Here is a 20,674-nt window from a genome sequence, read left to right on the forward strand (position 1 = left end):
TCCTTGGTAGTAAGTTTCATGTAACTGGAGTGTGTTGTCGGGTAATCTTCGACCTGCACGAAAGGCATAATGATCTGGCTAGTCTGAACTCTAGGGACCATTGAATTCTGAAGAATGTCACCAGAAAGTGCTCAGTGTGGTGCTTATTAAAGATGGCACTAGCAGGTGAATATGTGATGATAAATGTAGAATTTGGATATGTTTATGTATGCAGAAAGTGATACACTTCAAAATAACTATGCAGGCTATTTTATGTGGAAGCAGTGGCCAAGTTTGAGAATGTTGAAAAGGTAAGATTGAAGATCTTCCGATGAATACGAATCATGGAAATAGAGAGTGTCTAGTAGTCATAATGAGTAGAAGCTGGTGAAGTTGAGGCAATGAAGTACGAAATTATTTGAAGATGGGCTTCTATCATATTCAAAGTCTCAATCGAAGCATTGCGAGCAAATGCCTACTAAGGTAAGAACTTGACAGACTTGATTTGCATATCTATTCTACTTTGATTACTATGCTTTGTCTTAACTTATAAAATAACTTGCTTGATCCTTAACTATTATTTTATACATTTTAGACATCAAAAAACGAAACAAAAACATGAACTGAAAATAGAAAGACTAATATAGAAGAAAAAAAAAAAAAGTGTCAGGGACAGGTTCCGGTCACACTTTCGATGCCATGCCATTGTGGTGGCACGGGAACCACTGAATGGGGGCGGTTTGAATCTCATCGCTGGCGTGTGGAATACAAGTGTATCCAAGCACAGCGCAGCCAAGAGGGTCCAAGATTGCTTCGTCGAATGGGCTGGCCTTTTATTAGCAGTAGAATGTTGGGTTAGCTCTGCCTTGTTGTGATAGGGGGGTGAGAGGAATTGATGAAGAAATGTCTTAGTTGGGGGATCCGGTCAGTCAAAAAAGNTGCAGTGGGTTAGCTCTGCCTTGTTGTGATAGGGGGTGAAAGGAATTGATGAAGAAATGTCTTAGTTGGTTGAGGGGATCCGAAAGAACATTGCCCCATCTCCTAAAGTACAAAGCTATCAATCTGATTGACGTTCAAAATGCAATTAAGCATCTACGCCACAGGCAGAATGGATGAGTGAAAGGTGTTAATGCCATGGAGTGAGGAATATCTCGTCTCATGTAAGACAATACAATGCACTTTGAAGTGTTGTCGAGGAACTGCAGGCCTGCTTGAGCATAAGATAGGCAATTGAGATCTTGAGCTAGCCTATTTGTTATGGGGAACCAATGCTTCAGCCGGAATATAGCCCGAATATAGCTTACCTCGAGCACCTGATGGGAACTTTAGGAACTTCTAGCTTATGATTTACCCCAAATGGTAAAGCAACACAAGCTTTGAACTTCCTTGGAACAATAATAAAAAAATCTCCTCTCAAGAACATCTTGATGGTGAATCTGTCCTCGTTCACATGTGCATTTTTCTCAATTTTACCCGTTTTTGGAACCTAAATACAAAGCCACATCAGATAGAGACTCCTAGATGAGGCACTTCATATACCATGTCCGAATGTGTCATGTCATAGTTAATCAATGTTGCTCTACCCACACAATCGCTTCTCTTCTTTTTTTTTTTTTTTTTTTTTTTTTTTTTTTTTTTTTTTTTTTTTTTTTTTTNTTTGCGATTGTACGGCACTCACTCCTAACATCGAGTGAGTCAAGCCAACTGGCAGCAATTATGCAACACTCACTCCTAACATCGAGTGAGTCAAGCCAACTGGCAGTGATTATGTAGCACTCACTCCCAACACTAAGTGAGTCAAACCAACTTGAATTCACATCGCATACGGTCAGACAATGTATGCTCTAGCCTATATCCCCGTTTTGAGAAGGTGTTAGAAAACAGAGGCATAGAAATTTTCGAAAGGAGTTTAAAAGTAAGAATGAGAGAAGATTTGAAAACAATATTATAACTTTTTTGAGTATGAAGAATTTGACAACTAGTCACATCTGCGCATATTTTGAGACAATTCATGTATGTCGTCAAATCTAAATATGATTCAGCTGATTAGTCGTACAAATTGAAAATACAATAATACAATAGTAAAAAGTAATACATGAAGGAATTATTTATTTTTTATTTTTATAGAAAATGAGGAGAAAAAGAAATTGAGTACAGCCTCTTCAGTTCAGGTCTCCAAATTGTTTCCTCATGGAGAAAATCGGAAGAACCAAAGTTAAATTTTGTGATCATCCTTGGAGGCAACATAAAAGAAACCAAGAACACATCAATTTTTTTTAAAAATGTAAAAACTATTCGGACGCATAGCTCATCACCAAACTGAAACACCAAAACAAATCCTTCGCCACAAATGCAACATTCTTCAAGTACAGTAAATAACACAAACCAATCTATATCATTAAAAATAAATAAATTTTCATCGGAGTGATTCCTCTTAAAAAAATACAAAAATGAAATTGTCAAACAATAAAAACAATTAGTTTATATTCAGGGCGAACATTTTCTGGTAGCGGTTGATGTCAAACACACGTTAGGAATAACGACTGTCATGACAGCATTATGGTAAACATAAATGATTGTTTCCCTGTCTCGTAGAGTATGCGTCCGTACTATCGTAAAAGGAGAAAGGGTATCCCTTGATGCATGAACACACAATAATGCATAAGATCTTAACAATTTTATATTTTTCATTATCATATACACTAAGCCTGCTAGCGTCTTCTTTCATATCATGTCTTCCATGCGTGTATCGGGGTTGTATTTCATGCCAATTAGTCATTTTGCATGTCAATCATATCATATATCATTTATATCAAACATAAACGATATCATAACTTATCATGTCTTTGTACATAACAATTCACATCATGCACGTATCATACCATACCATATATCATTACAGTCACATAACATAACTCAAGCAAGCCTTCAACATATCATATCATAAACATATCAATTCATCACATAAATATAATATTCACGTATCATATTATATACATATCATTTCATAAGAGTTTGCATATACGGGCATATAACATGTGCGAAGCCACAGGCATGTGTCATCATACAATACACAATTATAATAAAATCGATGGTAGAGCCACTTACTTGGTTGGTCTTAGCTAGGTTTTTTCCTAAGTTTGATTACTTTCGCTTCTTGTTCCTTGAAATTGCTCCAAATATCGCTGGTTGTTATTTCCTAATAGAAAGTGCATCCTGTTTCGTTAATAACTCAAATTTAACTTATATCAAGAAATTTAACCTTATACTAACCTTAATTGCCTTAAACAAGGTCAAATTCAGCTTCGGGATGGTCGAAACGGTAGAAAATTGTGTATTTATCCTTTACTGAGCAGAGAAGCTAATTTTTGAGTCGCCAAGTCGAGTCGTTTAAGCCATTTAAGTCGAAGGGGCTTTTTGCTGTAGGTGTGACACGTGACGCAACGGGGCGTTGACGCGTGTGCAGGTCGAGTCAGGTCGAGGTGTGGGTCGCGGATTGGTGCTGGATTGCTGCGGGTACTAGGTCGTTGTAGATGTTGCACCTTTGCAAGTGGGTCGAGGCTGTATGTTGGGTAGATGTTATGGGTTGCCGATGGTATTGGGTTATTCGTTGGGTACCCGATCCAAATCTGACCCGAAATCCACGGACTTTTTCTTCCTTACTCAAATTATCGCGAAAATTTGCGACGTTTCACGACTTGTAATCACCTATAACAACATAGATCTACGAGGTCCCAAAAGTATGAAACCCACATTTCATTTTCGACGAAGAACAACGTTGTCAAGGCATGGAAACTTACCTCCTATGTATGTGTAGTCGTCGGTGGTCTTTTTTGCAGCGTGGTTCATTCGTTCTTCGCGTCGGTTTGTGGGATTGGCCTCGCTAGAAAACTTTCAAACTCTTTCTCTCTCTTTATTCCTTTTTATAGGGGATCTGGAGTGGGGCAGGAGGTGTTTGTCTCGTCTTTGGTGCAGCGTGAGGGTCGGGGAGAGAGTGTGGCTGAAGTGGAAACGAGAATTCCGACACTCACCGAAATTCTCATGAGTCCTTTTTTTTTTTAATGTGGCCGTTACTCCAACTGTTTATGTGCATGCGTGAACTACGCAGAGAGGAATAATCATGAAACATAGGTCCTACCACGATCTATGATTGTACGTGATTGCACTTCTCAATCCTAACCGTCGAGTCACTTATTAAGTATTTTTAAATACTGAAACCACATTTAACAATGTTTCCAGCAAAGACAATAACTCTTATGTAAAGGTGACAATATTAGAGATCATCGAATCATCAAGTCACGATGAGATTCCACATTTAAGTTGTAGTAAATGACATTCATTTCTAAACTTTGAAAAAGAGACGTTCAACTATGTTATTTTTATTATTAAAGTAAATAATTGAAAATGATTTTCACGACACATATATAGTTGCAACGTGTATACTCATAACACCGTGTATCTATTTTAATAAAAATGTTTGCTGGCATATTGAATTAAAATAAAATTAATAGATTCCTAAATAATTATAAATTAAATTATTTGAATTACACGTAAGCAAAATTTGGTTATATATAAATATATAAATATACTATTTATTTATTTAATTCAATAACAAATATTGCAATTTTTCATTTTAGTTAATTTTTCTTATCTGTCTCTCACAAATTAAGCTTACAATATTAATGAAGATTTCCTCTTTCTCAAAAAAAGAAATAAAAAAATAAACCAATAAAATTAAATAATAATTAAAAAAAAAANCTGTGAAGGATTCTTGGGCAGGGAATTGTTGTCCATAATTCTCCCATAGGGCGAAATCAATAGTATTTGTCGCCCATTAGGTCTCCATTTGATGAATTCTTGAATTTGAATCCAAGTTTCGTCCCTGTTCTGGATTCCAATTCCTAGATTTCTATCCCACAATCCATTTCCAAGATCAAAGCAATCGCTCTTCCTCATTGGGATACGTAGGAACAAGTCTAGAATTGCACTTTGATTCCCAATTTTTTTTGGTCAGTCATGGAATTGAGATCTGGTGGTAGAAAGCTGTCTTTCGATGTGCTTCGCGGAAGCGGTTCTTCTGAAGATGATAGATCCTTAATTTTGGGCTCAAAATCTGATCTAGTTTCAAATGGCGTCGAAGATTCCGTATCGCATCATTCGATTGAGAAGCCCAATCGGAAAAAGAAGCGGCATCGTGGCTCAAAGAAGAATAAGGCAATGACGATGACGGCACCTTCGGATTTCTCAATTCCGGAGGAACCGATCGCTGACAAATGCATGATCTCTAATTCCGTCTTTGACAAGTGCGAAGACTGGGGGCGACTTTCCGAAAACAGAGGTAGTATTTGTACGAATCGCTTGGGGTTGGAACTGAATTTCCGTACATGTTCTACTGGGACTGTGGTTTGTGAGGAGTTGACTGTTCCCGAGGAGAGTAGAGGGAGCGTATCGATGTTGGGGCAGACGACAGAGGTGGATTGCCCAAATTTGCGCAATGAGAGGTTTATTTTCGGTGAGTTGAGGCAAAGAACTGTGAATGGAGATGATGCATCATCAAGATTTGGCGATGATGGGAACGTGGAGTCTTGCGTGGAAACGAACTCTGGAGTAAAGCAAAAAAGTGAGCCGAACGGAAATGTGGTGCAAAGATTGGAGACTGCAGGGTCCTTGGACTGGAAGCGGCTCATGGCTCAGGACCCTTGTAAGTGAACTTTCCTTGTTAATTATGATTTTTTTATGGATTCCCTTAGCATCGCCCGTTTGTTAGTTGAAGACGTAGTAGATTGTTGGAATATCATTATTTGCTCTTGATGTAGTAAAATATTTCACTGCAAATTTTAGTCTCTTGGCTATTGAACGAATGTTCCATTGGCCAAGAGGATGGCAGTGGACATTTCTTGTTTGCATAAAAATTAAATCAATCAAGCAATGCAGAAAGCTTGATTCTGTTTTATGTTTTTGAATAACTAAAAAATTGTTTAGGAAAATAATCCTGACCGTTTCCACCCATTATGCAGTGCATCTGGATCTATTATGACCCTTTAGGTTTGCCTTTAATTGTACAAATTGTTGCAAATTGCGAATGCAGTGCTTCCATTTTTTTTTGGTATGATTCTTTGTTTTTGATATCTGTGAGTGCTTGCATGCACTTTGGTTATTCTTCATTTACATGAGCCTTATTGGCGACTAGTGCAACCCATGATGGTTTTCTTTTTGGCATGATATGATTTATTGGGAGAGGGAACACATCTCTTCCAATTGTTATTAAAATGAGCATGCCAGTTGTTCATTGTTACCCCAGTAGAAGTCGAATATTCCAATGTCTTTCTCTCGCTTTTTTTGATGTTTTAATTGTACACTAACAGACTATACTAAACACCAAAATAAGGATTGTATAAGATGGTGCAGAAGGTGTTTACAGTAATTTTGATACAAATGAAAATTCCTTGTGAAGAAGATGAGAGTAGTTGAAGAAGGAAGGTTAAGATTTTGTGCAGTTTGCTTTATCCTGGCAATCTACTTGGTTGGATGATTTGTTTTTAGATTTGGTACAAGCCCCCATTAAACCTAAAGTTTATAGGAATAGGGAAGTGGAGAATGGAACCTATTAGGCACAAAGGACTTCACTCAAAAGTGAATGTTTCATGAAGTTATTTCTCCTAGCAAACAACAGGGAGGGATAATTATGTAGTTCTTGTTAAAATGCAGTTGAGAAATGAGAAACTTTTGTAGCATTTCATCAGACATTTCTATGTGAATTCATTTAGAAAGAAGATTCTGTTTGTTAATCATTTGCTCATCCGTTGTTGATGTAGATGAAATGATATAGGGATGTTCTTTTGGAATGAGATAATATGTGTGGTAAGAGTCCGTTGTGGTGATATGGTTATACTCCTGTAATGATTGATAAAAAATATGGTGGTAATCAAGGAGACCATCATTGAGGCTTGTAAGCTAAAGCACTTCCGTTTGGACAAGCCCTTGCTAAACTGCAGGAGTACAGATGAGGCATGAATGGTTTGCTTGAACTGGTGGTAGTCTGATACCCCAGAGATTTCTTGAAATGCACAACAAAGTAATTATTTAGATCTCTCTTTTATTATCTCTGGGGTTATGGTCACCCCTTCCAAGTCTGTTGAATGAAGAAATGGAGAAAGAAGGTTTTTTTTGTTGCTTTCTGGGCAAAAAAAGAGGACGAAGAAATTTTTTGTTTTTGTGTTTGATTTTGTTCTTTTGGTGTTTTATTTAAATTTTCCTTTTTTTAGTTTAACTACATGTAAGGAGATGGAGATTCGAACCTTTGATCTTTTGACCGAAAAATAATGCATTAACTAATTAAACTATGTTCAATTTGACAGTTTTGGTGTTTAATTTAGTTGATTAACAAAAAACATATATAATTTATTGCCACAAGCAATAAAAATATAAAATTATTTAAATGCTATATTAATAATATAAAAACAATAAAAAGATGTCTACTCAGTATTTTATCACTGTATCAAACAGAAAATAATGATAGGAACCTGAACTGTTCAGACCTATTTGTATAAACTTTGGGTTAAATTCTAAGATTTGAAACGTAGGGACCAAGTACATGGGAAAAATTAGGGATAAAATGCAATTTGGCCAGAATTTTAATAAATACAATATAAGAAATTTTATTCACATTCCACAATTTGTAACTATTTTGATTGATTTCCGTCTTATTCTCTCTTATTCTTGTTCATATTAAGTAAATGTAGTTGAAGCAGATGGAAGCAGAGTCTAACCAGAGCCTGTGTTGCTCTGGTTCCTATGTGCCTCAATTTATTTCATCTGCTGTTATGCTTTCTTCATATTACTGACCTTTCGCTTTAGATACATTTTCTGCAGACAAATCACCAGTTAAATCCTACATGGAGGAAATGTTTAGTGGAAATTCATTGCGGATCACTACCACTTTTGGCAATGAGAAAGAACGAGAAAGAGTCTATGATACCATCTTTCGCTTGCCATGGAGATGTGAATTGGTAGCCTTAGCTCTTATTTCATAATTATCAATTTGAGAGTTGCAAACTTTTTAGTACATGAACATGGTCTTAGTTCTATTGAGACTTGGCTTTTTGATCATTTTAATCAAACCAATTATTTGGCAGTTATGTTGGTCATGAGTGTTGTTTAAGTGAATTTTACATTGTTTTGTAACCGTGAGTTTATACTTTGTTGATAAATAGAATTTAGTTTTTCCGTTATCTAAAAATGAAATTTACCCCCATTCATTTTTTTGGGGGGCGTGGGGCTGGGAATCTGAGGGTAAGAGCTTTCAGCTTGATCAGTCTTGTTCCCAACAGTTACTCCTAAATTTGAACTTGTTGCAGCTCATAGATGTCGGCTTCTTTGTCTGCCTTGATTCATTTCTTTCATTGTTAACCGTTATGCCAACAAGGATCCTGATAACACTTTGGAAGCTTTTTAGTACAAGGTTAGTTATCAGCTTCAACATCCCTTTCTTAGTGAAGTTTATATGAAACTGCTGATATTGCATTTGCCTTAGAAGAGTCAAGTCATTCAGGGATCTAGCCTTTAAATGCAAATATATACTTGTAGATATCAATGATGAAATTTATCAAAGAAAGACTGTTTTTTGTTAAGAAAATTGAATTTATTTTATGATTTTCGATGACCAAAGACTCGGGCTCAAAAGCAAGATTCTTCATTTTTAATCAGATTATTGGACGAAGGAGCTTCTATCTTATTGTTTGTTCAATACTAGCATGTTTATATTCTATATATTTTGGCTGCTTGGTACCCAGAAAGCGACATTTGGTAGTGAGAGACTAAACAATTCATGCTACATAGATCATTATAAATTTCCCAACAAAAATAGACGTAGGTAGAGAAGAATTTATGCCTTTCAATTCATTCTCTTTTGATCTAACTCCAGAACTAACTTACATTTTGATCGCAATTTGTGGTGTGACGGGTTTCTTTTATGCTTTATTACTTGTTTTGATCTGTTCTAAAAATACTATTGTAGACACTTGAAGCCAATAATTTAGTCACATATTGTGAACACCTTCTTGATATCTCTCACCTGAACAAGCATCATGTCCTTGAACAAGATACTTGATTAGCTCGTTGTTTCTAATTGATTTAAACACAGTAATTAATGATGTTTAAACATTTACGTAGTCACCTTCGTAACAGGACTTTTGGAAGACTTTCTTCAGCAGAGTTATCAGATTTTGGCTGTTTTTTAATAATGGCATCCGGAGTTGCCCTCTTAGAATTGACGGGTATGCGATGTGTTCAGATTCTAGTTTTTTTGTTCTCTTTTCTTATTGATTGTTTTGCAATTAGACTAGTGGCTTGAGTATCTGAGTAAGTGCGAATATAGACACAGTGCACAGACTCTTAAAATAAGCTATTTTTCGAACAATTAATATGCAAGTGGTTGGGACGCAAATGTGGAACAATTTCAGACATACAGGGTCACAGTTGATTAAAGAATACTTTTAGTTTTGAATATTTTTTTTGCACTTCAGTGCTTTCAAAGACTATGAATTGTGTCTATAAAGTTTTACTTACATGCATGTATACTGATGACAAATTTTAATTTATTGCAATTTTGAATATCAAAAAGATAATTACATTTGATCCCTCTTCTTTGTTTCTCCTGAGACTATAGACAGAGCTTCTCCTTTGAACCTTCTCCTCCTCCTGTTTGTTGCTGCTGAGAAATTTAGTTTTTCCCCCCTTTTATGGTGTTAAGTGCATATATTCAGCATTTTTTTCTTCTTCTCATCATCCTTCAATGAGAATATCTTCCAACTTGAATTTTTGGAATGTCCTCACATTGTTTCTTTTCAAGAAATTGTGTCTATGCTTCCTAGATGAGTATAATTTTGTTCCGTGGAATGTGAAAAAGTCTTATTTGTACTCATGATACATTTTTAAGTGGCTAATATTTCTTTTATATTTTAAACCTTTTTCAGATATCAGCTTAATTTATCACATGATTCGTGGTCAAGGAACAATTAAACTATATGTTGTTTACAATGTATTGGAGGTTAGTTGAGAATCGGGTGTAGAATAATCGTACTTCTAATCTAGTGCTTTATCGATTTGATAGATTTCAAATGCATGAATCATTAATTTGTGAGTAATCATGTTTGATGCTTGATTTTGAAAATACTCCTACCAGAGTGTTGATACCTTTTATAACCTGATGTTGATACTTGCATGAATGTTAGATGATTCCAACAGTAGTGCAATTTCTGAAGATTGATTTTGTCATTAGTAACTTGTTATTAAAATTGATGGAAGAATTTTATTTCCAAAAGCTTGATTTTGAAACATCTTTGCTCATTTCAATTGGGTTTCGTTGGATTTTGTTTTGATGTCCACACTGAGAAAGATTGAGAAAGTGGATCCACGTCTATCCCTCTCTCCATTTCTTTTTTTAGACTTAAAGGACCTCAGTTGGTTTAAATGTGAAAACAATTATGGCGAAGCCATGTTTTTTTGTAGAGAGGGACAAACTCATCTAACTTTGTATATATATACAAAAGTTGAACTACAAAAACTATAATGTACATTTTTTTAGGTTTACTTTTTGAATTATGACATACTAAGAGGGGACAATTCTCTGCCTGCCCACCCGTTCCACATCTGTAATTACCCAGGAAAGTGCCTCACTTAGACCCATACTGAATTTGACTAAATTCCTAATGTGCTCCCAATCTATTGAAACATCCTTCAAATGCGAAAACAACTAGGGCGAAACCATAATTTTTTGTAGAGAGGGACAAGCTCATCTAACTTTGTATATATATAAAATTTGAACTACAAAAACTATAAAGTATAAGTATTTAGATATACTTTTTGAATTACAACATACTAAGAGGGTACAATTCCCTGCTTGCCCTCCCGTTCCACCTCTGTAAGTGCACCACTTAAATCAAGACTGAATTTGACTAAATTCCTAATGTCCTCCCAATCTTTTGAAACTTCCTTCAAATCCATCATTGTTTCCAATGAGTAGCCTTAAGAACATTATGCTGGAGGGGGTTCTCTCCAACCCCGACCCTTATGGTATGGACACCACCAAGAAGAAGAGTATTCTTTTAGTTTTAGTTTGACGTTGGAGAAAAAAGGTTTCTTCCTTTTGCAGTTTTGATCTATGTTTGTCAAACATTCTGTTGTTTTGTATCTCTGGGAAAATTGCTTATACTATTGTGTTTCTGTTCATTATTGATTACTATGAAAAGTTTTATTGTTTCAGAATAGCAATATTCTTTATCCTTTTCCCCTTGTTTCAGATATTTGATAAACTATTTCAAAGTTTTGGTGGAGATGTGTTGCAAACTTTATTTAATTCAGCAGAGGGACTTGCAAATTCTCCACCTGAAAACATGGGCTTCTGGATCGGAAGATTCATTTCTGATCAAGTTCTCGCTGTGGCTGCCTCAAATATCCTTCTTTTGGAATTCTGGAATTTTTCTCATGGTTATAGATATTATGATTCTCCTTTGGCTCCTTGACTATTCATACTTGTTCATTCTTTTATCTTATTAGTTCAGGCAATTACCTTATCCACCTGTATAGTGGCTCATAACAACGCCTTGCTTGCTTTGCTGGTGTCTAATAACTTCGCAGAGATAAAAAGCAATGTGTTTAAACGTTACAGCAAAGACAATATTCACAGTTTGGTTTATTTTGGTATGTCGGCTTCTTTTCTGCACAGTCACAATCAGGAGTCTTGTAGCAAATGAACTCTAGTAAATCCACATAATCTGAAACCCAAAAGTAATAGAAGTAAAATAGAAGCATAACATTTGCATCCTACTACATCTTTGATGTTATTTATTTTGATAGATTCAATCGAAAGATTCCACATTTTGGCATTTCTCTTGTTTGTGCTGGCTCAAAACATATTGGAGGCGGAGGGTCCCTGGTTTGGGAGTTTTCTCTATGTAAGTTCTCTCGGCCATCTTTACTTGGAACATTTTATTATGAAAATTGATTAGTAGCAACTACTTTTCTTAAAACTTTTTTTGGGTGGCTGCAGAACGCTCTCATGGTTTTCATCTGTGAAATGCTCATTGATATCATAAAGCACTCATTCTTAGCTAAATTCAACGGCATAAAGCCTATCGCATACTCAGAGTTTCTTGAAGACCTTTGCAAACAGGTTCATGATTTTCTCATTTATCTTTTTATTTGTTCCTTAATTCATTAATACATTGTCCCATATATACATAATGTAACTCTTTTTCAATTGTTGTTACATCCATCATTAGGCTCTTAACATGCCATGTGAAGATGCAAAGAAAAATTTGACATTTGTTCCCGTTGCGCCGGCATGCGTGGTAAGGATGCTTATTTTATAATTTAGACAAATATTTCTCTAAATGGAAAAAGAACTTTTTCATTAATGATTGAAAAGTTGCCATGACACATTATGAGCATGTTTTTTCGTTTAAGTTCAAATTTTTGGATGTTTAAACTTAAAATTTTGGATGCATAAAATGTTGTTCCTGTCATGTGTGCACTAAAGATTCATGAACATTTATGAAGACTTCTTGAACTGCCCGAAATGGATCTTTACTTGGGGATTATGAGCATGTTTGGTCGTTTTAGTTCAAAATTTTGGATGCATAAAGTGTTGTTGCATTTGGTGAATGAAATTTTGGATGCATAAAGTGTTGTTGCATTTGGTGTATAGGTCATTCGCGTGTTAACTCCAGTATATGCTGCCCTTCTTCCATACAATCCTCTCCCATGGAGGTTTCTTTCAGTTCCTCTCCTCTTCGGCGTTACCTATGTCATGCTCATAAGCCTCAAGATTTTGGTTGGCTTAAGTCTGCAGAAGTATGCAACTTGGTATATCAACCGATGCCGAAAGAAGAAGCACCATCTACATGCCGACTAATCAGAAGAACGAACCGTATAAAACCTCGCTCACATTATGCTGAAATGAAATCGTTGCATCAGATGGTTGCCATAACGTGTGAGGAATGCGTAGAGGAGGACGGCTCAACTTGCTTCGCCTTGCTCATGTTGTAGGTGGAAGCAGCAACCTTGAAGAGGAGGACCTTCTTGCCACAGGTTTATCGAGGTATCGTATCGTGTTATGTTTTCAGTATCGAAATGCAAAATGTAAATGAAGTTTTTGCCTCAAATGTTTTGGTATTAACTGCATCCCGTAGTAGAGGTTGTGGCTTAAGGAGTTGAGATGGCAATCATGAGTTGCAATCTAATAAAATATGATGGTCTACACAAGAAATTATATCATTGAATAAAAAACGAATGCTAGAGAAGATGTTTACAATATATATAGAACTTGTAAGTAGACCTGATGTGGACTTTTGCATGAAGTTCAAAATTATTAGGTTAGATATGATAATCATTTTCTAAACTAATTGACTTTTATGTTACTTATAATGTAGATAGATTGTGAAGCTTTTAATTTTTAATTTTTTTTTTTTTGTTGTCGTTCAGTTGATGTTATACCTGGCTATTTTAGTTGTTTTTTTATACCATAGAAATCGAATTTCCTCTTCCCTNAATTTTAGATATATTGAAAATATAAAAGATATTTATTATAGGAGAGACCAATCAAAGAGAACTAGGAGAGACCAATCAAAGAGAACAAAAGGTCTTTTTATCATTTGATAGCTTCTCCTTTTAAAGTGATCATTTATTCTTCGGTGGATCCCTCTTATTTCCGTTTAGTCCCCTCCGTTTTCTTCGGATCATACCTTCCAATTCCTATCTTAATAGGAGTGAGACGTCTACTTTTTCCGACCGCAACCAAAAACCTTCAACGTATGTGGTCGTTTCCGAGTATTTTTACTTTTTCCGACTGCAACCAAAACCCTTCGACGTATGTGGTCGTTTCCGAGTATTTTATTGTTAAGTATAGTTCTGATTTTTTCAGTTTATCTATCTATTGATCAAATAACAATAGTTATATCTATCAATATGTATGATTTTGGATTATCAATAATGTTTTTTCTTTAGAGTTGGGCTACTTAAGCGGAAAGAGAAAAAAAATGTAGTAGGTATCAAAAACTTCTATGTTCATCTTGTGTAAAAAGACACCAGCAGCGTAGGGTTAAAAAGAGAAATAAATGCCACCACACGTATCCATATCCATTTTTTTTCCGAAGTGAAATTTTTTCTTGTCCGTTCTCTTTGGAAAGAAAGGTCGAAATAAGAAAGACATTATTCCCTTTTTGTCAAGTACCACCGATACAAAAAAAACTAATTTCAAGTGGTTACATCTTTTAGCATAGATGACAATATAGCTATAGAATTGTCACGAGGAGATCTATAATTTTTGAAGAAATCGAAGGTTAATTTAGATGAGAACGAATCTAGAAAATGCAAAAAAAAAAAAAAAAAAAAAAAAAAAAAAAAAAAANTATATAATAATAATAATAATAATAATAATTTGTAGAATGTCTAGAAAATCCAATTTCTTGTTCTAGGGCTCATTTGGAGAATGCCTAAGAGAATAGGATTTATGAAAACACCAAACTGAATACTTCTAGGATCGGACTATATTATGTTAAATAATTCTCGATCAAGATTTTTATGAACAATTGAACAATTAATCATATAAACAAATAAGTGGTGTAGGCACGAGAATCGTTGCCTCCTTAATGATGATATTTGACTCTATGTTGGTCTACTCAAGAGATTTCTACTAATCTTGACTAGAGAATCTAAGAACAACATCCACAACGGTACGAGAAGTATAAATTAGAAATTATGATGAGGTCGCACCCACCTCGAACACCTACTACACTATATATATAGTGTAGTGTTCATCACTACTAATAAAAAGTTAGTGACAAGATCAAAATTAAAAATAGATTAAAAGTTTAAAAACTCCCCTATGGTGTGTGAGTAACTTAAAAAGTGATCCAAAATTATCTCCCAGAATCTGCTTTTGGTATGATTTGGTTAGTGGGAAAGCTATCATATCGGTTACTCCCTTCCCTACACTCAGTTCCAGATGCAACCTCGCGACCAACAGAATCAACACCATCGTCCTTCTGATTCTCCTTTTCTCCACTCGACAAAACCTCTGATTCTTCAACTAATGGAGATTTATCATCAACCATCCATGGATGACCAAACGCCATATGAAACAACCCTTCAAGCTCTGCAGCCACCTCCTTCATTGTCGGCCTTTCTTCCCCTTTCACTTTCAAACACCTCTTCGCAAGGCTCGCGACTTCCTTCAGTTGCTCGTACTCCACATCGCCGCCCAAATTTTTGTCTAACATTTCTCTCAGCCGATTCTGTTTCAGAGCAATTAGAAAGTACATCGACAGATTCCGTTCTTCCTCCGATCGGCTGAAGGATAGAGGAACTTTTCCGGTCATTAATTCCACGAGAACAACGCCGAAACTGTACACGTCGCTCTTCTCTGTTAATTGACTGGTTTGCAGATACTCTGGATCTAGGTATCCGAGAGTTCCTTGCACGATTGTGTTCAAATCGACCTGATCCAAGGGAACTAACTTCGAAGCACCGAAATCGGAGACCTTCGCGGTGTAATTTTCATCGAGGAGAATGTTCGTGGACTTCACATCTCTGTGAATGATCGGAATCGAGGCCGATGAGTGAAGATAGGAGAGAACTCCAGCGGTTTCCGATGCGATTTTAAGGCGGATCTTCCAAGGAATCGGCCGCGGCGATTTTCGCTTGTGGATGTGATCGAAGAGCGTACCGTTGGAGACGAACTCGTAGACGAGAAGAGGAACTTCTTCTTCCAAGCAACAGCCTAAGAGTTTAACTGTGTTGCGGTGATTGATCTGCGAGAGGACGATGACTTCGTTGATGAACTGCTTGTTTTGAGCGTTGTCGACAACCTTGGATTTCTTGATGGCGACGGCGGCGCCGGTAGGGAGGATGCCTTTGTAGACGGTTCCGAAGCCACCTTTGCCGACGATTCGGTCGTCGGAGTAGTTGTTAGTGGCTTTCCGTAATTCCTCTGCGGTGAAGATCTTTGCAGTTTGGTTGGCTTCATCGCGGATGGAAAGCTGTTGCTCTAACATTAATCCGCCGTTTCGTTCGAAGAAATTAGCTTTGAGTTTGATGAGCTTCCATCTCTTGAAGCCGATGTAGAACCAGGACGAACTTACTAGCACGCCCATTACTGCCAGCCCGATACCTGCCGTTAAGACAGTGATTGTTGAATTAGTGATCATTTGTTATTATCTAATTTTTGTAACAATATTTTTATCATGAATTAGTGATAATTTAAGAAGAGGTTGGAAGGGGGAATGTGATACCAGAAAGTAATATGAGAGTATGGAACCGGCGGCGGGGAACACAGCCATTGCTATCCTTTCTGCCACTGCCGGAGTATCCATTTGGGCATTCACATCGATAACCTCCTACCGTATTTATACATATATCCGTACACTCGTTTTCATTTGGATCATCACATTCATTTATGTCTGACCAAACCAATACATAAGAGTAAGTTATCACAATCTTTTCTTTTCTTTTCTTCCTACAAGGAGCCGAATAAGAAAATATCTAAGCATACATACAAATTTAAGTTGCTTAATTGAACGTGTGAAGCATGTTATATAATGTGTGCATTGAAGATAGGGGCAATGAGTAGACATAAGTGTAAGAGATAGATCTGTTGAAAGGTCGGGTAAGATCCTGAGCTTTAACCTCAAAAGTCAAGTTTTTAGAGTCAAATCCGTCCATATGAAGTATGAAATCTTGCCAAATTTGATGTCAATAAGACATTCGACGGATGCTCCATGACATCGTATGCCCGTTCGTTAAAATCATGTCTACACCCACCCGATTGGAAATGTCTCAAATTGTACTATAGGGGAAGACATGGTGTCAGCTTTCCATCACCCCTAGGCCCTGGAGTCTAATCGAGCTATCCTGTGATACATTCGTATGTAACAGTGAGGGCCAGTGTTACGAGGCGAGTGTCTAGGATGTCTTCCTTTGAAATGGATTTTTTTTAAGGACAATACTGGATAACACGGGTGTGTCGGTATTGTGCCCCATCCCATGTGTCGGAGATTGGATTACACCCACTATCCAAAACGGATGGCGTAAATGGTTTAGCATGGATATGGGAGAGTTTAATGGTAGATGAGACCCCAAATGAATGGATGTTCCAAATGCTCCAATGAGATGAATAACATGTGGGCCAAGCCACAATGGTTGAGTTGTCTCGAGACATGAGATGGAATCATGATAAATGGATCATTCGATGGGAGTCTAGATGATGATGAGACGTGACGTTGCTTACGAGAGACCTTGGCCTGGAGTAAAGATAAGGTCTAGTTAAATGACTTCGCCTAGTGTAGAGGCAAGTCCACTAGAGTCGCAAACGATAAATATGCACCCACTAACGGTTTGAGACGTGGGTCAGTTTGTGGGTTGAAGCCAAAACTCCTCCACATCATTAGTGTCGTGAGTTGAAGACACCTCAATAGGGAGAGTTCTACTCGTCAAAAAAGTTAGACCAAGCTCATTTACCTACGGTTTAAGGTTTGGACAAAACTTCTAAACTCGAACCAACCAAATAAACCAAATAAAAGAATTAAAATCAATATTTTTAATTAAAAAAATTAAAGTAAAAAAAAAAAAAAAAAACTTGACGTACCTTGGCACCCAACATGTGGCAAATAAGGATTCCCAGTGAATCCCTGCAAGCAGTTGCAGCGGTAGCCCCCCATGAAGGCAGGGTTCAGGCAGCTACTATTTCCCTGACACGCAAACCCTTGGCTGCCCGCAGCCGCCTCACACGACTCATTGCCGATGGACCACTCCAACACCATGGGCACTGTGGCGTTCGGGAAGTGTGGAACATAAGCCGGCGAGAACCTGAACTCACCCTCCTCCACCAAGAAGCTGTACCCACACGAAAATATATCCGAACCGTTCGTCACATCACTTCCCACCACCGTCAAATTCATCTATTTAATTCAATCTCGTTAATTCTCATACAATAATTTTACTGTTAAAAGTAGATGGGAAGAACAATAAATGAAAAGATACTTATCCTAAATATTCTTAACAAAAATCTTGCCTGTTTCAATCCACTAGGAATTGTCATTTGGCAACACCCGACACCGGAGCACGTCCCGTTCGGCATATTCCGATAGCTACTACAAAACGATGCACAACCCGACAAGTAATCCTCATCATCTTGGAGGATGCCTCCGATCATTGAAACAGTACTACAACCAACGACGGTGAAGATGTTCTTCGTTGAGATCGTGAACTTGTCAAACTTAAGAAGCGTTTCATTGTGGCCAGACATATTTCCTTTGCCATCAAAACAATAATTAGCCACAAGATTTTCGATAACCAAATCGGCATCTTCCACCGAAACACTCATGATTGGAATGTTGTCGACGAACGGCTTGTTGGGAAGAATCGAGGTGTTGCAAGTGACGAGAAATGCCTCATTAAGGGAGCATTCAGGAGTGAGTCCAAATGGGTATGGAATCTCGACTTCGCCGCATTGATACGAGCAGCCCGGCAAGGCGATGGCTGACCGGTCGACTTCATCGTCCGCCATGGCAGCCATTATCATGAAGGCGATGTAGAACCATGTTGGCATCTCCAGTGAAGAAGTCATTGGTGATGCTTGAAAACTAGGAAAGATAAAAAGTTGACATATTATTCAAGAGAGTTATAACCTAAAAGTCGCCGCTGGCCGGTTTCAGTATATTAAAATCTGGATCATAATGAACAATATGAATCTTAACGAAAAGGACGAGATTCTTTTTGACAATTCCAAGGTTATGGGAGAGGGAAGTCGTTGTTGGTTGAGTTGTTGTCCTGTCGTTGGGTATATAACTGTTTGTGCCTTTGGTAATATCCCATCCAAGATTTCTCCGACCAATCATGAATGTTTTTTTTTTTCTTAAAGAAGCCTCCAACCAGTGTTTGCCTACACATAATTGTACTTACAATGTTTGTCCTGAATGAAGCTGGCAGGGTTTTTCAACCTTTTGCATCAATGTGTGATCTATTTTGAAATAAACGAACTTTACGGAGAATCCGTGCATGTCATGAATGTGGAATCATATTCGGATTATCTAATAGAATATGAATCTATAGATCAAGGTTACGTTGAATACAACTCTTTTGTGGGAAATACGCGTAGCCTTTGTTAAGATCAATTAAGAAATAGATTATAAAATACTTTTAAGACACTACTAGAATGCAAACTTGGTGGGGTGGAGGAGTATTTAGGAAAAGAAATTTGAAAACGTGCGAGGTTTGATGATACGATAGCATATGCTCTCCCTATGATTGATAGAGTTCCCAACGACTACAAAGATGCTATTCAGAGCCCGAATAACTTACATTGGCAAGAGGCTATAAATGAGGAGATAGAAGTCATTGCAGATAAATGAAACTTGGGACTTAGTACGACTTCTGAAAGGTAAGAAGGAAATTGGTTGTAAATGGGTCTATGCAAAAAAGGAAGACTCTTTTAGTACACGTTATAAGGTTCGACTTGTGGCTAAAGGCTATGCGCAGAAGGAAGGAATTGATTACAATGAGATTTTCTCACATGTGGTAAAGCATTCTTCCATTCGGATTTTGGTGGGGTTGCTCGATTTAATCTTGAGCTTGTACAACTCAATGTAAAAACTACTTTCTTGCATGGAGATTTGGAAGAAGAAGTATATATGACACAACCCGTTGGTTTTCACATAGTTGGGCAACAACATTTGATATGCAGATTGAAGAAATCTTTGCATGGGCTGAAGCAATCTCCTTGCAATGGTATAAGAAGTTTGATCACTTCATGGTAGAGCATAAGTACACTCATATCAATTTGATTATTGTGTATATTTTTGGTGCCTTGACGATGGATCGTTTATCTATTTGCTCTTGTATGTTGATGACATGTTAATTGCTTTCAAGACACGTGTAGATTGATAAGCTCAAAGATCAATTTCTAAAGTATTTGAAATGAAAGATTTAGGCGAAAGAAAGAAAGAAAAAAAAAAAAAAAAAAAAAAAAAAAANGATTGAATCAGTCTCAATATCACAAGCTTAGTGCTTCCATGTGTCCAAGTTTTGGTGATGACAAAAGGCATATGGAGAATGTTCCTTATACAAATGTTGTTGGTGCTTTGTTGTATGCTATGATGTGTACCCGACCTAATCTTTCACACACGGTAAGCATGGTGAGTCGTTATATGCGAGCATTGACAGGCTGTCAAATGAATTCCTAAGTACATTCTCTGTACTATTAATGTTGGTATCAAGTTTAAAAAATAAGAGATGTTTAATTAAGAATTTTGATTAATCCACCACACCTAAATGGTGTGAAAGTTATGTTATTTATAATCAAATAAATTAAAGTACATAGAAACAGTAATAAATGGAAATAACCATAAATGGAAAGATACCTATGTAATAAGACAAATATCTAATATTAGATATTTGCCTTATAATAAAATATCAAATATAATATATATGTAAACTATAATTTATTACTAAATATCCTTAACATTAATCTTAACGACTTCGTAGTTGGCTATGTGGATTCTGACTATGCTGGTGATTTGGATAAGTGACGATTCACTACTGGTTATCTATTTACTATGGCTGGTGGACAGACATGTTTGTTGGCGTTCAACATTGCAGTCTACTGTTGCATGGTCTACCACAAAAGGAGAGTATATGATAG

General features: G+C 36.8%; 2 protein-coding genes, 1 long non-coding RNA gene and 1 other non-coding gene across 5 annotated transcripts; 2 read left to right on the forward strand and 2 right to left on the reverse strand.

The window, feature by feature from the left end:
- The first annotated feature begins 799 nt into the window (after positions 1 to 799).
- Positions 800 to 1,561, forward strand: LOC111788809. Its single transcript, XR_002814231.1, has 2 exons — positions 800 to 833; positions 924 to 1,561. It is a non-coding gene; the product is annotated as an uncharacterized LOC111788809 (long non-coding RNA).
- A 574-nt stretch (positions 1,562 to 2,135) lies between these two features.
- Positions 2,136 to 2,221, reverse strand: LOC111789447. Its single transcript, XR_002814345.1, has one exon. It is a non-coding gene; the product is annotated as a small nucleolar RNA Z159/U59 (small nucleolar RNA).
- A 2,511-nt stretch (positions 2,222 to 4,732) lies between these two features.
- On the forward strand, positions 4,733 to 13,293 carry LOC111788559 (protein POLLEN DEFECTIVE IN GUIDANCE 1-like). Of its 2 annotated transcripts, none has more exons than XM_023668929.1 (11): positions 4,733 to 5,680; positions 7,852 to 7,988; positions 8,337 to 8,440; positions 9,166 to 9,254; positions 9,954 to 10,027; positions 11,280 to 11,430; positions 11,512 to 11,679; positions 11,836 to 11,933; positions 12,029 to 12,151; positions 12,261 to 12,329; positions 12,686 to 13,293. In XM_023668929.1, exons 1-11 carry the CDS (start codon positions 4,996 to 4,998, stop codon positions 12,890 to 12,892), a joined length of 1,905 nt encoding a protein of 634 aa, XP_023524697.1. In that variant the 5' UTR covers positions 4,733 to 4,995; the 3' UTR covers positions 12,893 to 13,293. The 2 variants fall into 2 exon arrangements, with proteins under 2 accessions (XP_023524697.1, XP_023524695.1); XM_023668927.1 differs by having other exon boundaries at positions 4,734 to 5,680; positions 7,837 to 7,988.
- Positions 13,294 to 14,727: 1,434 nt separating this feature from the next.
- LOC111787694 (wall-associated receptor kinase 2-like) lies at positions 14,728 to 18,601 on the reverse strand. The gene is made up of 4 exons (XM_023667726.1): positions 18,047 to 18,601; positions 17,634 to 17,933; positions 16,269 to 16,518; positions 14,728 to 16,147 (listed from the first exon to the last, which is right to left on the reverse strand). Exons 1-4 carry the CDS (start codon positions 18,599 to 18,601, stop codon positions 14,898 to 14,900), a joined length of 2,355 nt encoding a protein of 784 aa, XP_023523494.1. The 3' UTR covers positions 14,728 to 14,897.
- Positions 18,602 to 20,674: the final 2,073 nt, after the last annotated feature.

Source organism: Cucurbita pepo, chromosome LG02 (genome assembly GCF_002806865.2).
Source record: "Cucurbita pepo subsp. pepo cultivar mu-cu-16 chromosome LG02, ASM280686v2, whole genome shotgun sequence".
Classification (NCBI taxonomy): Eukaryota; Viridiplantae; Streptophyta; class Magnoliopsida; order Cucurbitales; family Cucurbitaceae; genus Cucurbita; species Cucurbita pepo.